We start from the raw sequence: 18,010 nt of genomic DNA on the forward strand, positions 1-18,010 counted from the left end.
ATTAAAGATTTAAACGTTAGACCTAAAACCATAAAAACCCTAGAAGAAAACCTAGGCATTACCATTCAGGACATAGGCGTGGGCAAGGACTTCATGTCCAAAACACCAAAAGCAATGGCAACAAAAGCCAAAATTGACAAATGGGATCTAATTAAACTAAAGAGCTTCTGCACAGCAAAAGAAACTACCATCAGAGTGAATAGGCAACCTACAACATGGGAGAAAATTTTCGCAACCTACTCATCTGACAAAGGGCTAATATCCAGAATCTACAGTGAATTCAAACAAATTTACAAGAAAAAAACAAACAACCCCATCAAAAAGTGGGCGAAGGACATGAACAGGCACTTCTCAAAAGAAGACATTTACGCAGCCAAAAAACACATGAAAAAATGCTCATCATCACTGGCCATCAGAGAAATGCAAATCAAAACCACTATGAGATATCATCTCACACCAGTTAGAATGGCAATCATTAAAAAGTCAGGAAACAACAGGTGCTGGAGAGGATGTGGAGAAATAGGAACACTTTTACACTGTTGGTGGGACTGTAAACTAGTTCAACCATTGTGGAAGTCAGTGTGGCGATTCCTCAGGGATCTAGAATTAGAAATACCATTTGACCCAGCCATCCCATTACTGGGTATATACCCAAATGACTATAAATCATGCTGCTATAAAGACACATGCACACGTATGTTTATTGCGGCATTATTCACAATAGCAAAGACTTGGAACCAACCCAAATGTCCAACAATGATAGACTGGATTAAGAAAATGTGGCACATATACACCATGGAATACTATGCAGCCATAAAAAATGATGAGTTCATATCCTTTGTAGGGACATGGATGAAATTGGAAACCATCATTCTCAGTAAACTATCGCAAGAACAAAAAACCAAACACCGCATATTCTCACTCATAGGTGGGAATTGAACAATGAGATCACATGGACACAGGAAGGGGAATATCATACTCTGGGGACTGTGGTGGGGAGCGGGGAGTGGGGAGGGATAGCATTGGGAGATATACCTAATGCTAGATGACGAGTTGGTGGGTGCAGCGCACCAGCATGGCACATGTATACATATGTAACTAACCTGCACAATGTGCACATGTACCCTAAAACTTAAAGTATAATAAAAAAAAAAAAAAAAAAAGAAACTCCAGAAACTTGATGACCCCACTCTTGCCAATCCCTGACCTGTCCGAGGGACTCTTGGTATCTCCTGTAGCTTTCAGTAACACTGTTGAAAACTGTGTTGAATACTTAGCAGGTATTGACTTTCTTTTTCTGATCTGGTCAGTTCCTCAGCCTTGATTACAAATAAAATCAAACAAAAATGTAGTTTATCTAGCATGGATTTTCCTTCTTGGTAAAACTAAACATGAAAAATGCATACTTATTAAATAGAATTTTTTGAAATGTTAGAAATAAAATATAATGGCTTTTATTAAAATGTTATTAAAGTACTCAATAAAATCAATAAAAGATGTCCAAGTTGTTGCAGGCCGCACAATTGACAGTGAAATAGTGTCTGTCAAAATTGCAGCTTAGTTGTCGAAACACCTGTGCAGGCTCAGCCTCGGGACCTGTGAGAGTGGCTGTAACAGCCACTCAAGTCTCAAGTGAATCAACATTATTTTGTATAGTGCCTTCTTCAAACCTAAATCTTCTGCTTGCTTCTCCCACTTTAAAATAATTATCTCCATTCCCTTATCTTCAAATTGTTTCTCTGCTCACTCTGATTTGATTTCTATTTCTACAATTCTGCAAGGAAATAAAAATAAAAACAACTTCTTCAAATGACCTCTTTGTTGCTAAATCCAAAATCCTTACCTTATTTGATTTCTTTCAGGCATTTCCCTAATGAAGCTCCTTTTTCTCTATTGTAGCAGTGGTCCTCAGTGGTTACTCAGGTTTCTTTATTTCAGTCTCTTTCCCTACTTGCTCCTTCTCTCTTATCCTGAATGGTCATGCTTACCAGGGTTAGGTTCTCAGGCCTCTTCCTTTTTAAACAAATCTGCATGCTTCCCCAGGTAATTTGATTCCGACTTATTGATTTCACCCATTATAAATATAGGTTGATGATTCTCAAATTTCAATTTCTAGCTCCCCCTGAGCTGTAAGTCCATATACCCAAGCATCAACTGGATATCTCCACTGAGCTGTCTCAACAGGTATGTCAAACTCAATACAAAATTGAACACCTTTCCCTTCTTCAGACTGCCTTCTCTTTGACCTTTACTGATTGAGTAAATGATACCATCATTTACTCAGATATTTGTACCTGAAATTGGAAGTTAGGTTTAACATCTGTCCATGGATTGGTAGCTTCACAAACCTATAGCATAAACACTGTATCGTTATCATCTTTGAGTCTCCACTTGGAACAGTGTGTGCCACTTGTAGGTGTACAATCCATATCAAGCCTTTTCTGAAAGTGGAAGTAGTAACATGTAGTGTTTCTGGCTTAACATTCTTCAGTGGCTCTCCCCACTCACGTCAGGATAAAATCCAAAGTTCTTGCCAAGACTTTGTCATACAGCCCTTGTCTTACTTCTGCTGCCTCCTGCTTATTGCTACACCTCCAAAAGCCACTGGGCTTCAGTAGAATCCAACTACTTATTATTCTCAAAGTATGGTCAGCTCTCAAAATTTCACATCTTCTCCGGCTGGGCGCGGTGGCTCACGTCTGTAATTCCAACGCTTTGGGTGGCCAAGGTGGGCAGATCATTTGAGGTGAGGAGTTCAACACCAGACTGGCCAACATAGTGAAACCCTGTTTTCAATAAAAGTACAAAAATTAGCTGGGCGTGGTGGCGTATGCCTGTAGTCCCAGCTACTCGGGGGGCTGAAGCAGGAGAATCACTTGAACCTGGGAGGTGGAGGTTGCAGTGAGCTGAGATTGTGCCTGCACTCCAGCCTGGGTGACAGAGCAAGACTCCGTCACATCTTCTCAAATGTTTTCTCTTTGAGTTATCCCTCATGTCTTCACCAAAGTCTAGTTATTCCTCAAGACTTAGCTCAGCTATTACATTCTTTAGGAACCTCTGTAGCTTCTATAACATTCTGTGCAAACCTGTGTGAACTCATCACCATGTTATAATTACTTGCTCATTTATCCATCTACCCTACTAGTCTATGAACATAATAAGAATCAGGACTGTCTTTCATCATTGCACCACTCCAGGTAGCTGACACCTGATAGTTGAAGATTACTTGTTGAAGAGAGTAATAAGTTTTGAGAACTTCGTAAAAGAAGCTTTCTTAATTTCCTTTTAAAAAACAATGGTAAAATGTCAGTACCACTAGGGGGCACAGACTAGTAACAGAATTTTCCGGTACACTAGCTTAAAAGAGATGTTTGCCTTCTGTGGCAACCTCTTCACATAGTTTCTAAATATATGGATCTTAAAAAGTTCAACTAACTCTATTATTCCCAGAGAGATATGTTTAAATAGTTGGCTAACAGATAGAGAGCAGTGCTGACATATTAACATGTCAGAAAAAATGAAATCAGGTATGGCCAAATACGATTAACAGGGTTTTATAAATAAAGCTGAGAATAGCATTAAGAAAAAGATCAAAATGTAAATACAATTTCAAGAAATTGATACTATGAGACTTGGGACTATTTTTAAAATTTCAGCACAGAAGAGTGTCTATGCAGGGAAACTCCTACTTCCACAGGAAAAGTGAAGAGAAATATTGAAGCTATTTCTGTGTTTAGAATAAAACCTCAAATCCTCCTCCAAGATAACCAATAGAAACTTTCCAGTACTTTTCATTTGTAACAAAACCCATTAAGATTATTAATACACAATAATAGGCTAAGTATTTTTTATTCAAAAGCTGATATAGATTAGCAGTTAAAAATCTAGTTTTGGTTCTGTTTTTGCCCTGCCTCAGCTAATTTTTAGTTTAAAAAAAATTAACTTGTCTACACCTCAGTTTCTGCCCCTATAAATTGGATATGATTGTAGTGCCTACTTATGAAACTATTGTCACAATTAAGTGAAATTTATTTTGTTTTATTTTATTTTATTTTGAGACACAGTCTCACCCTCTGTTGCCCAGGCTAGAGTGCAGTGGCACCATCTTGGCTCACTAAAACCTCCACTTCCCAGGTTCAAGCGATTCTCATGCCTCAGCCTCCTGAGTAGCTGGGATTACAGGCACCTGCCACCATGCCCAGCTAATTTTTCTATTTTTTAGTAGAGACGGGGTTTCACTGTGTTGGCCAGGATGGTCTTGAACTCCTGATCTCAAGTGATCCACCCACTTTGGCCTCCCAAAGTGCTGGGATTACAGGCATGAGCTACCACATCCGGCCTGAAATAATTACTGTAAACCACAGTGCCTAACACATACAAAACACATGATAAGTATTTGCTATTATTTTGCTTCAACAATTGTGATCAGCACAATATTTCAGTAATTCCTAGAAACAGTAATTTTGTTAGCTGCTGGAATAAAAATGGTGAGAACTTGTTGAGCCCTTTCCGCACTATTTCTCTACCAGCCTCTCCTTACAGCCACACTCATTCACACCCATCTCCTTTCTGCATCCCTGGGGCAGAGGTTGTTCTGAAGAACACTGTCCCATTTGCCATGTGAGGTAGGCCTGGGACTCCTACTGTGTTATGACTCTCATGCAGTCTGGTGAGGCTCATATGATCTCTGACGTTGTCCTGGGTTCTCTGATTAATTTCTGCTTGTTGAAGAAAGAGCGTGAAAAGTTTGTATCATAACTCTTAGAGATAAGAATTGTTGATGACTGATCAAAACAAATGGTATATTATGCTGATACATTTAAAATAATAGTAGGAGATAAATATGTTTACTGAACCAATGGTTATGATATCTATGAAATGCAATATAGCTGCTATGCTTATTGGTTTGGTTATGGCCTGATTGGAAGGAAATAAAAGCTGAGGAGAAGGGTGGTGTAGCTTAAAGGGACTCTTATTCAGGAGTCTGGAGACTTCAGTTCTACCCCTAAGCTTACAAGGCAAATTGCTGAGTCCTGTGCACATCATTAAACAGCAGCCAATCATGAATTTCCATTTCTCCATTAGTGCATTTTCTTTTTGTTGATTATTTTCTACTTTTTAAGTTTTATATTTGCCCCTTCATTATTTTCCCAAGCAGACTCATGTCACATGCATTTCCTTTTTATTATAGGGTTTAAGAATTCTATTTATCATTCCCTGTCTGATTAGCCCAGGAATTTCACACTGGATCAAAATGCACCCATATCACTAAAGAGTGGCTACTAAAGAGCGTATCTTGTAGTAGGAGATAGGCGCAAATGAGAAAATGGGTAGGCATGAAGAAGAAGGAAAGTGGGAGAGTGAGTCATTGATGCTTTGTGAAACTCGTCCAGATCCAGTTATTCTGCCCCTCTTATGAGCATTGAAAGTCTTTTTTTTGTGCATCTCTAGCTCATGTATAGAATTTTAAATATTATTATTTCAGAGTACCTTTCAGAAGAATAATACAATGGGATGGAAAACACACTGAGGCCAGGAGCAGTGGCTCACGCCTGTAATCCCAGCACTTTGAGAGGCTGAGGTGGAAGAATTGCTTGAGTTCAGGAGTTGCAGACCAGCCTGGGCAACACAGCAAGACCCCATCTCCAAAAAAGAAAAACACACTAAAATAAAATATCTCTAGAAACTATGTTCAGTTGAAACCATATCCATGTAGACTTCAGAAAATGTTTCCAAGGTCATAAATTTCAGGCAAGCATCTTAAGAGAATGAATGAGTAAAAGCAAACATATCTCAAAAGATGGGGAGGGCCAATCAACTCACATACTTTACACTAGCAGTTAACATTTGCCTTTACCTCTTCATAATGCTCTAATGTAATTATAATGCATAGAATATACACTGTTGTTTTACTCACTGCTCAGTATGCCTATCCTCTTTTCTAAATTTGAATTTTAATATTTCAGCAAAATGAACTAATAAAAGGCAGTTTCCTAGCAACGTCTGTATTCAAAGGAACAACAACAAAGCTTAATCACAAACAGCTTATTTTCTCCAAAGTTAATTCCCGTCTTTTGAGGGAAGTTAGCAGGTAGCAAATAAAGCAAGGTGCAAACAGAGGCTCTTGTAGGAGAGGTCGGCACAGACTCACTTGGCTTTTTCTTTCTGGGCATTGAAAGGTAGGATGGTTAGAACTTCAGCTAAGCCAGTCTTTCCCAATGGTTGCAGTCAGAGATTGATACAAAACCCCAGAACTGTTTGCTATTTTATCCATTCTCTGCTGGAGATGCAGATTGATTGGTGGAAGGAACAGTGAACTAGGAAGCCAGGTTGTTGGATTCCTAGTAACTCTCACACTACCCGCGAAAACTTGAGCAGACCCTCTTTTTCTGGGCTGTGTATCCAAATGGCGGTTACTCTAGAAGACATAAGTGAAAGGTCCTTCTCAGCAGCTCAAAACCGCTACCAGTAACCGGGTCTTTTTTATTTTTTAATTAAGCTTAACTGGCATTTGCTTAATCAATAACACAGTTTCACTAGAACTAATGCTGCATCCCCAGAAAAGCATCACTTAGAAATTAAACAGCTGGCTGTCTTCCAGGGAAACGTGTCCCTGTGTCCTGCCTTCCTGAGACTTCTTGCCTGCACGCGGGGCCCAGCCGCGCCAGAGAGATGGAAGTGACTTTACCTACCCAGCGAAAGTAGCAGTCTGCAACAAGGAAAACAGCTAAGTTAAGAGGAAGTGGTTTTCATTTTACTGCTTGCAGAAAGGCCAAGATTTTAACGTTTAAAGCGGGCACACGAGTCATTTTAAGTCTCTAGATCTTTCACCCTGAAAGTCCCTGCACAGAAACTCCATAGGGAGTCTAAATATAGCAACAGCACCCCCTCCCGCCCCCTCCGCCTTCAGTCAGGGTCCCGCGCAGCTCTAGGATTGGAGAGCTTACTCCAGGGCGCTCTCTGCATCTGCCTCGAATAGCACCGCACGGAGCAACCTCTCTCGCACCTCCACAGTGCGTGGGTGTGAAGTGTATTAGGGGAAAGCTAGAGAGTGACTCTGGGTGATGGTGCTCGGCTCACAGTCACATGGCGTCGCCGCCAGCTGCACAGAGCTCCCAGCTAGCTTCTGCTGCCCGGAGGCTTGGGGGGAAGGAGGGAGGGAAGCAGGCTCCTGCTGGTGACCAGGAGCAGGCGAGAGGGCTTCACACAAATAATAGTGATAATAAAGAGTAAAAGCAAAGCATTTAAATCGAGCTATTGCAGAAGACAGAAATCAGCTGCCGCGGGCGTGGGTGTGTGTACAGGGTGGGAGAGAATTGGGAAAGTATTTATCTCGGAGGGGCGGAGACAGCTGCAAGAAGACTTTTGTCTTAGCATTGTTTTAGCCTTAGGAAAGGAAAAGGCCCGAAGGAATCCACCTTGCAACTATCTGCTATGTCTTTGTGGTGGAAGCTTAGTTTTGCCTTCAATTTAATTTGATGATTGTTTTCTTTCATATTTGGGGAAGAGCCACTCTGTTGGAAGAAGTCCCCGAGCCTGGCACCCTTCAGTTTTCCCTATGCTGAATGTGAGGTTTAAGCTGCCTTTTCTTTGTAATACACTGTTTCTGAAGGCCAGAGGCTGCGGCCAGTGGCACCGTGGCCTCTCTCTCCGCCAAGGGCGCATAGGCTTTGGGCCACCCGGGTGCCAGAGGTGGTGGAAGACCCAGTCACTTGTTCCTTGCAACAGGTCTCTAAGCTTATATGTTACAACATAAGGTGGGTGGGGTCGGAACCCCGAAAAGCCGGCGTCCTGGACACCCCATCCTCCAGGTGTTCTTTCCCAGACACTGGGGTCCTCGCCGCCGCTGCTGAACTTCTCAATCATATGACTTTCTCGGACTTAAATGGAAATTTCTTGACGGAGGGAACTGGGTTTGTTCTCCCAGGCTTCGCGCTGCAGTCAGGCAGAGCCCCGGGGCAGCTCGCTCACCGCAGAGGAGCCACTTTGGAGTTTTACGCCCTTTCCACACCCCACCCATGGACTGGAAAGGATGTTCAGTTACTCGCGAGCTTGTCTGATACTGGGATGGAAAGTCACAGTCCGCAGGCTGGAGTGAGGCGCGGGAAGATGCCTGGTCCTTGCCTCGCGGACTTGGCAGCCGCGTCCTTCGGGTCTGTCCACTAAACTGCTGAGGATTCGCCCGTGTGCGGGGACCCGAGTGCCACTTCCCGGAGCGTCACCTTGCGCTCCAGCCTCCAGGCTAGCTAATACCTGGAGGGTAGGGCAGGGCTGTTCCCGCTCTCACCCCTTGCGGAAGGATGGCAAGATCCGGCGCAGCGACGTAGCAGCGGGAGAGCACAGCGACCTGCATCTCCAGTTTCTCCTCAGGACACAAGGCTGACTTCACCTTCCGGACAGCTGCAAAGCCCCTGCCAGAACCAAACCGAACTCGCGCCTCGGAGAGGGGCTTCTGGGGCCGGTTCGCTGCAGGGCGTGGGGAGTGGAGAGAGGGAAGGGGAAGCCTGGGGCTGGGTGTGCGCGCGTGGGAGCGCGCCTCGGAGCGCCCCGCACTCCCCCACTCTATCCCCGGGGGCAGTTTGGGAAGGAGGGAGTGGTAGTCGCGGGAATGAGGGAGCAAGAGAAACCCTCTCAAAGTGACGCCCCAAACAGGTCCGGATTTAGAATTCGAAGCTAAAGGCTGTTAGAAATTGGGACTCCTCGGCCTCCTCTGCAGCCCCTCCTTTCCCGCCCCGAAGCCCGGGCGGTTTGCTGGCTGCCTGCTTCCCCGCCCCCGGCTCAGAGGTCTCTGGCTGGCGGGCGCCCCGTCGGCCGCCGGCTTCCTCCTTGAAACCCGCCGGCGCACATGAGGCCGCTGCCCCCGCCGCAGGCGCTGGCGGCCCCCTCGCGGTGCCCGTGGTGATGCCATGCCCCGCCACCACGCGGGAGGAGAGGAGGGCGGCGCCGCCGGGCTCTGGGTGAAGAGCGGCGCAGCGGCGGCGGCGGCGGGCGGGGGGCGCTTGGGCAGCGGCATGAAGGATGTGGAGTCGGGCCGGGGCAGGGTGCTGCTGAACTCGGCAGCCGCCAGGGGCGACGGCTTGCTACTGCTGGGCACCCGCGCGGCCACGCTCGGTGGCGGCGGCGGTGGCCTGAGGGAGAGCCGCCGGGGCAAGCAGGGGGCCCGGATGAGCCTGCTGGGGAAGCCGCTCTCTTACACGAGTAGCCAGAGCTGCCGGCGCAACGTCAAGTACCGGCGGGTGCAGAACTACCTGTACAACGTGCTGGAGAGACCCCGCGGCTGGGCGTTCATCTACCACGCTTTCGTGTGAGTACCCGCGCCCCCTGCTATGCCCGCTGCAGGGGACCACTGTCCCTGGCCCCCTGGGGCGTGCTCCGCGCTCGCGCCCTTGGGCCCCCGCGCGCGTGCACACGTGGTGGCTTTTATTTCTTCGCACGTGTTCGTGGTCTTCCTTCTGGAGCCTCTCCCCTCCCCCAGCCCCATTTCTCTCATCTCTACAGCTTGAACCTTTTCCCCGAGGACACTCAATGAACTGCCCGGTAGCTTCAGGCTCCCGGGGCGAGAGCCAGGCAGACGCGGGACTTAGGCTGCGCGGATAATTGGGAGCAATTAGGTCCCAAGATACGTAAACTTCAACCGAACGGGGCGCCCGGGAGCTAGGGAATGCAAAGGGAGGACAGGCGCCCGTGTGAGGCTTGAGAGTATACTGGAGAGGTTAGGAGGTGATGGCGGGGTAGGACGGGGAGAAGTGAGGGGGCACCGAGGGCTAGGTCCTCAGTCCTAGGGGCGGAGTAGGGGAAGCTGCTACTTGGAGAGAGCTGCTAGGTTTTAAGTGCGCCCGGAAACACGCCTCGCCACCACCCAGCCACCACCAACGGAAAATCTGTCAGTGCATGTAGTCCTTCCTGCCACGGAGAAGGTGGCCAAGGTCTAGAGGAGGCCAGCAGGCCAGGCGAAGCAACGCTCCCGCGCTGCAGGGGGCGGGGAGGCAGCGGGGAACCTTGGGCGCAGGAACGCGGGCAGAGGTGCGATAGCAGAAGCGCAAATGGGTCGCCTCTGACAGAGATCGGGCAGTGGGTTAAGTCCCCGTTTGTGGCGCGGAGTCAAAGAGTGTGTGTGTGTGTGTGTGTGTGTGTGTGTGTGTGTGTGTGTGTAGTAAGCCTTCTCCATCTAGCAGAGAATGCTTAATGAGAAAATGATTGGAAGCAAATGTTTATTTTTCCCTTAGGCATTTAAAACCTTTCAGTGGCTTTAAAGTTTACTACTGTTTTTCCCACAAAGTCCATTCATTCGGTCTCCTATTAGAGTTACGTTTATCTGGGCATTTTAAGGTTGTTTTTATAATGTTACCTCGTGTCTAACTCTTTTTTTCTTCCTCTTCTCCTTTTGCTTCCTCTTTTTTTAGTATTATTATTTCTGCTTCTTTTTTGTTAAGATGAAATATAAAGACATCAACCTTAGAAGACCAGTAGAGAAAGTTGCAGATACTCGCTGATACATTCCTTGTTTCCTAGTAAAATAAGTTCTGAGCACACGGACTAGGTTTCTTTTAGAAATAAGTTGTGTCATCCATACATAGCTCTCTCCTGGGATGCAGAATTAGCATCAACACCAGAAACGTGTTTTGAAATAACATGGAAGAAGGGCTGGTTTTGTAACTAGGTGAACCTGGAATTCAACCACATAGGAGTCAGGAAATTGGTGGAGTCTACAATCTGTGGGGCTCTGGTGTCTGGAAAATTTTACAGTCCCAGATTGATGTGAACATGTAGCATTAGGCAGAATATTCCAGCCAACTTTCCGTTTTACAATGCACACAAGGAGAACGGTTGTGTTGCATCATTATTACATCAAAAAGTATAACTTTTATGTAAAATTCACATTTATTTAAATGTGGTTAGGATAATGATAGAGAAATGCAACTGACAGTTTTGTCGTTAATCTCCTCTGACCTGATATGTAATTAAACATATTACTTAATAAGCCTGGTAAATTATTTTGACCTGTCAGAATATACTAAAATAATTTAGCAATTATAATGCTCAATTTGGTAGCAAATATATATACTGTATAGGTTATGATTTTTTCTTTACAACAGTATGCTCAAAACATTTCTAGCCTTTCTTTTTTTTATATTATGCATGTATATTCAGAGAGAGTTAAAGAAAGCCTTGGTTGGTGCACATACTTTGCATCTCCTAACTTGTTCTTGAACATGAATGAGAACTTGAAACACAACATTTTCTTTTCCATGTGTTGATGTTAACAGGTTTGTATGGGCTTACAGAATTTTAAAACAGTAATAAATGATTTTTCCAAAGGTTCAAGGTTGGATACTTCTCTGTCTACCAGGCTTTATCAGTCTAGCAGTATCTTTAGTAGTAGACAGGAAATAAATTGTGTACTTAATAGATGTAGCAAATGTGAAGTTTTGATTATGCATTTTAGAGTCTGAAACTGCAATGCCTCAGCAATTAGATAGGGGTGCTATATCCACATTAGCAGAAAGAGGGAATGGATAGTATCATCTTTTGGGAGGACTGTGCACAACTAAGCAGACCCTGAGGAAAGAGGCCATCTTTGGCAGTTGCTGGTTGTGATTTTAAATGAGCTTTAGAATAGCCAGACTTTACACATTACATTCATTTATCGAAGTTGCTTTATGCTGTAAGTTTAACTGGACCCCAATAAAATAATTTTGAGAGAGGTGTAACTAACTAATTCCCTGCCAGCTTGGGAATCCCCAAATCTTATTTTAATAACAGTATTTGTAGCATATTAAGGTTCTTGCCAAGAACAAGTGCACCGTGATTAATAAGGTACTTCAGGGGTGAATTTACTTGGTCGACCAGTGTTTTCACTGCCAAGAAACAAGAAAAGCATGTTTAAAGTTATGCCTGAGGTAAATATAAATTTCTATTATTTATGCAAAAATTATTATTATAATGGTATTTTAGGGTTATAAAATGTCTTTTAAAGAGTACATATCCTAGCCTATTGATAGGATGGCTGGACAGAGCAAGGGATGACCTACTTCAAATATTTTCCCTTAAACTTTATAAATTAGTGGAGATTAGGAGATCCTTGCCCTTACTATTCTTTAGGATTTACCCGACAGCCATTATTTCCTATCTTCAACTTTTCTTCATTTTATGAGTGTGCTATTCAAACATGAGGTGGCTCATTTCCCTGAATGTTTTTGTCCCTTTTTAATTCCTCCTTGTTTAAGGAAAATTTTGAAGAATAATGGGGGTAGTAGAGGAACAGAGGATGGGGCTTCATATATAAATTTGCGTTGATGCAGCAAATGTGGTTCTGAGAAGTTACATGGGAAACGGTGTTGCAGATACATGTAATTGATCACTTTGCCTAATGTATCTTTGCCTGACTTAATGCTATGGATGTGAATTTATAGATATTAAACAAGGAGACAAGAAGAAGTCACCCAAGCTAGGAGCTCTGAAGTCATCCTTTTTCTCATACTTACTCCTTCTGGTCAGGCAAAAGGTCATTAACTATTGTTTGTTTACTTTATAGGTATTTTTCAAATACATTCCCTTTTCTTCTTTACCACTTCTATTCCATTCTGTTTCTTACCTCTCCATTAGATGATTTGTAATATTCTCCTGCCTGATCATCTGGTTTCTGTTCTCAGCCTTCTGTCTGCTCTAACATCATAGTATTGTTCATAAAATGCAAATCTTATCATATCATCCCCTTGCCTAAAATATTTCCATGACTCTCATCATCTACTCCTTCATCTATTTATCCATCTACAATTATTGGAGTGTGTAATATGTGCTAATTCCCAAATTAACAAGGCAAAGGCCTCCACTCTGGAGGAAGGAAAAGATGTCAGCAAGGGACTACTACAAGCCTGTGAACAAGTGTGAAACAATGTTATTGGTGTGCTTAGAGAGAGAGGTTACAAAGTGACATGAGAAAAGAAAAAGAAGTGAAGCCTGGGCAGAAAAGTCAGCACAGGCTTCAAAGGGGAAATGAGGTGTAAGCTGAGTTTCCACAAATGAGTAGTTAATTTTCAGGTGGGCACAGCAGGAGGGAATGAACAATCTTGACAGAGAAAACAGCTTGAGTAAAGATATGGAGTTGTGAATCAGCACAGTAATTCTAGGTACTGTTAAGTATTTTCAGGGTGAGGAAAGCCACAAGAAAGGGTGGTAGAGCAAAAGGCAAATCACCAATCTGTTGGATAGCTTCAGATGCTGACCATAGAATCTTGTATTTATCCTGTAGGCAGTAGTGGTCATTGAATGGTGATAATCAGGGGAATGATATAATCAGATATAAATTTTGGAAAGATCTGTCTTTCATTAGTTCAGCAAATAAATTGGAGTGCAAAATGGAGTCAATATGGCCTATAAGGAGATGATACCAATTGTGAGAATTTTCCATTCATTGTTGCATTCATTTATTCATAAACTTATTCTGTGAAATGTCTGTTGACTATCGACTATATGCTGTGGATCATACTAGAAAGGTGAGAGATGATTGCCTAAGGAACTAAGGCAGTAACTGTGGAGATGAGAAGGAGGAGTTTAACCAAAGAAATGTTAAGGAGATAAAATTTGCAGATTGTTTTCACCAGTCTGACATGTGGTATGAGGAAGATGATTCTGACTTGGTTGATTTGAGGAATGGAAGTGCCATTCACTAATATATGGGACAAAGAGTGAAGGGCACATATTCTGGTGAATATAATGGGTTCGGATTTGAACATGTTGGGCTTTTTGAGTCATTCAGGTGGAGATTTTAAGTGGTGGGAACATAGCAGTGAACAAGGCACAGTCTATTTCCAACCACGTTAGATCAGCAACCAGAACTGTTTCTGGCACATAGATAACACTCAATAAAATATTTTTGAATGAATGGAATCATTTACAAATCTGAAGTTTAATCTAAATATGTAACCAGATATTTAGCTTTGAAAGCCTCTGTCAGTTTTGTGGTAATTAAAGCAATAAGTAGAAAAAATGAGATAGTCCAAAGAATATATAGAGTGAGTGAGGGCATAGTGGAGGCCAGAGACTGGGGAACACCAACACCAAGCAGTGGATGAAAAAGTAAGAGCCAATGGAAGAACCTGGGAAAAGCTTTACAGCAACCCAAAGGCCGAGGGAAAGCCCGGGAGATCTTATTTTCATGAAAGCAAAGGAAGATGCATACGGAAAAAAGGTTGTGGCCAGCAGTTTCCAATGCTGCAGAAAGGACTAGAAAAGTTAGGTAAGATTTCATTGGATTTCTTATGAAGGAGGCCACTGGTGGCCTTTGCTGCTGCAGCTTCAGTGGAGTGCTAAGGGTCATAAATATGATTCAAGTGGACTGAGGAGTGGTTAAGACTTGGGAAAATGGACACAGTAGTGTAGGTTAGACTCCAGATTCCTTGGAAGAGTTCACACAAGACCCTCAGGGCATAGACTACTATATAGCTACTCCCCTCTAATATGCACTCTAAGCCCCACCCTTACTGCACTGCTCCACCCTGTGTCTCACCACCATGTGTTTGCTCATGCTGTTCTCTTGGCTTCTCCCCACATCTTGCACCCTTGCTATTAAACTCCTAATGTTTCTTCAAAGTACAGTTCAAAGATCACTTCCTCTTGGGCATATTTCCAAACAGTTCCCTTCCCTCTGCCAGGATGAGTTAGGTGCCCCTTGTTTCAGGTTCCATAGCACTCTACCAATGTCATTATAATGGTGCTTCCCCCATTGTACTGTCATTGTGGGCTACTTGGTCTGTCTCTCCCACATGAGAGCAAGCTTCCATACAGTGAAATTTCTACTTATTTCTAAATATTAAGTGCCTAACAAGGTGCCTTGTGTCTAGTAGACCCTCCATAAATGCATGCTTAACTGAGTAAGTAAATAATTTTCCTTATAAGCCTTCCACAGAGGAGCTTCAGGGTGAGCCGAAGCTGAAAGAACTACCAAGTCTTTTCAGTTTTCTTAGACGTAAGATACTGATGATTCATTTAAAAGAAAAAAGATATGGGACTAGAAGTAGGAGATTAGTGCTTTGCTTGTAGCTTTGCCACTAATTAATTCTGTAAGTCATTTCACACTTCTGGGTCTCCAAATCTTCATCTGTGATATGGGCACAATTGTGTCTGTGATCCGAGATGGTGGAGGATACTGTAGAGAGTCTAAAATGCTATCATTAAAGAGAAAGAGTATTTGGAATAAGAAGCAATCTGATCCTTTTATCATTTCCTTTCCTCTTCTCTGAGCTTGAGGGTTGCCTCTTAACTAGTTGCTTTAACTTAATTCCTAAATCCCCAAGGTCTCTGTGCTACATAGTAGCCAAAGTTATCTTTCTTTCTTTCTTTTTGTTTGTTTGAGATGGAGCCTCACTCCGTTGCCCAGGCTGGAGTGCAGTGGTGCGATCTCAGCTCACTCCAACCTCAGCTTCCCAAGTTCAAGCGATTTTGCTGCCTCAGCCTCCTGAGTAGCTGGGATTACAGACGTGCGCCACCATACCTGGCTAATTGTTTTTGTATTTTTAGTAGAGATGGGGTTTCGCTATGTTGGCCAGGCTGGTCTCATTCTCCTGACCTCAAGTGGTCTGCCCACCTCAGCCTCCCAAAGTGCTGGGATTACAGGCATGAGCCACCACACCTGGCCCAAAGTGATCTTCCTAAAGACTTAACAGAACACATCACTCCTCCTCTGCTTGGAGGAGGATCTGTTTATTGCTTGTCTCTCCCCTGAACCCCAATTCTTTAAAGGCAGGGGTTTCTGTCTTATTCATTATTATATCACCAGCACCCAGAACACTGCCTGTCACATAAAAGATGCTCCATGCATACATACTGATTCATTTACTGACACCCCAGATCTCCAAAATACACTATTAGTTCCCTTGTGGCAGATGGAATTTTACTCTTTTGGCCATTCTATGTGTCAGACTCAATTAGACCTAATGAATTACTTTACTACCTACATATATATTCTATTCTGAATTAAGTTTATGTCTGTAGAGACTGATGTTTACATATTATTTTTGCTCCTGCATTCCTTTAAAAAATCACTGATTTCTCTTAAGTCTACAGAGGTCTTGTAGAAGTTATACTGCTTTATACTGTGCTGATATATAAAATGTTTCATACTCTTCTAATCAGTCTTTAGAAATCTAAACAATGCTATTGTACTTGAAGACCATATTACAATTAGAAATGTTGAAAAGTGTTACAATATTAGTACTGGGAATATGATAGCCTAAAAGGAAAGAAATGAAAAGGGTATTTCAAAATGAAATGAAGGACTGATACAAAAAAACACTATAAACAAGAAAGATAGCCAGCAGCCTTCTGAAAATTGCTTGCAAAGAAGTAGTGCCAGTTTTAATTTTTAATTGCAAATGGCTATTTTGGCAGATGAAAATGCCAGCAGAGCATGTTTTATCCTAGCCCAATGGTGTGAAACTACTTGAAGCCCAATTGTTGAACAGTCACAGCTCATAGTTATGTTTAATATGTATGTATTTTCATTTTAATTTCCTTTTTCTTCAGCCATTTATGAGTGTGTTATTTGAAGTTTTATTTGGTTGCAACCTGGGAGAAAGATTGGCCACACATCTGCACTTTTTTTCATAATTAAAGAAATTCTTTGATGGTCTCAGAGTTTCAGGTGATCTTTTAATCCTTTGCAATCAGTGTGTCTGAAGAATGAGCTTCCCAAATGTTATTAAAGTCATCAATTTCTAAACTTAAAAATAGCTTGAAGTTTTTCATCATATACATTTGTGTATTGTGCATATATATTTCATACTCATACAAATACACATGCAACATGAGCACATACATACTGTTATCTTGTAGCAAAGAATTTGTGTTAGTGTAAATATTTCTATTTCCCTTTGTTTTGATCCTCTAAAAGTAAAAAACACTTGAATAAAATGCAATTTAGAAATAAAAAGAACATGAAATTTACTCTTGATAATATAGAGCTTATCTCTTAATTTGAAAGATAATTAAATTTTTACATGATGAAGAGATATACACCTTTTACAAACTCAGTCATAGTGGTCATTTTTCTCATTTATTGTACCTGTGAGGTAATTCTAGAATCCCTATTCCTTCTTCAGTCAGTGGCTGGATAATCTAATTATAATGTTGTAATCCATCATTTCTCTTTTTGAACAGTCAATTTAGTTTAACATTTGCTTAACAGCCATTATGTATGCCGGGTAATGTGCTAGATGCTGGTGGTTCAAAGAAAGGAACGATGTGGACCTGACCTCAAAGAAATCCATTGGAGAATATGACAGATTTAGATTTAATGATCAACTTTACTTTTCCTATACAGGTACCAGTTTCTTAATCTATAAAATATCAGCACCAGTTTCTTAATCTATAAAATACAAATAAAATATTACTTCAAGGTGTTATATTATATGTATAGTATATGTGTACATAATGTTTAATATATACATATTAACAGTTAGCATGGTGGCTCTCGCTGAAACTAGAGGGAAAAATAGAGACAATGTGGTGGAAGGCTGTATTTATATGATAAAGGTCTAGGATTTTATCCTCTATGTGATGGGCAATCTTTGAGGAAGATAGGATTTAGGCAAATAATAATGTCATTGGATTTCCATTTTAGATTGGTGATTCTACTAGCTCTATCAGTGATGGCTTGAGGGAGACAAAACTGGAGGTAGAGGATAAATTTTAAAACTGTAAGCAAGAGATAATTAGGACTTAGACTGGGGCAGTGGTAGGAAGGATGGGGGAAAGGTGTGACAATAGAGTTGAAATGTATTAGTGAATGATTGAATGTGGAAGATTAAGAGATACAGATTTGTTATTTCCAGATTATTGGATTGGGTGCTTGGGTAAATAGTGGTGCTATTAACTGAAATCAATAGAGGTGGAACAACAGGTTGGCAAATTGCAGGGGTGATAAAATGAGTTTAGCTTTGGAAATGCTGAGCTTTTGGTGCCTGTGGGAATTCCAACTATAAATGTACAGCAGCTCTTGGTTGATGATTTA

At 42.3% G+C, this 18,010-nt stretch overlaps 1 protein-coding gene and 1 long non-coding RNA gene across 6 annotated transcripts in view; one reads left to right on the top strand and one right to left on the bottom strand.

Moving 5' to 3' along the window:
- Positions 1 to 684: 684 nt before the first annotated feature.
- On the bottom strand, positions 685 to 6,418 carry LOC134810204 (uncharacterized). Its single transcript, XR_010157730.1, has 2 exons — positions 6,152 to 6,418; positions 685 to 2,786 (listed from the first exon to the last, which is right to left on the bottom strand). It is a non-coding gene; the product is annotated as an uncharacterized LOC134810204 (long non-coding RNA).
- The window catches only part of KCNQ5 (potassium voltage-gated channel subfamily Q member 5), a 572,959-nt gene continuing 560,088 nt past the window's right edge, over positions 5,140 to 18,010 (top strand). For all 5 annotated transcript variants that reach the window (XM_016955848.3, XM_016955845.3, XM_016955849.3 and 2 more), the window contains exon 1: positions 5,140 to 9,304. In XM_016955848.3, the coding sequence (XP_016811337.1) occupies positions 8,907 to 9,304 (398 nt within the window). In that variant the 5' untranslated portion in view covers positions 5,140 to 8,906. The remainder of the gene's footprint in view (positions 9,305 to 18,010) is intronic.

Source organism: Pan troglodytes, chromosome 5, assembly GCF_028858775.2.
Source record: "Pan troglodytes isolate AG18354 chromosome 5, NHGRI_mPanTro3-v2.0_pri, whole genome shotgun sequence".
NCBI classification, from domain to species: domain Eukaryota; kingdom Metazoa; phylum Chordata; class Mammalia; order Primates; family Hominidae; genus Pan; species Pan troglodytes.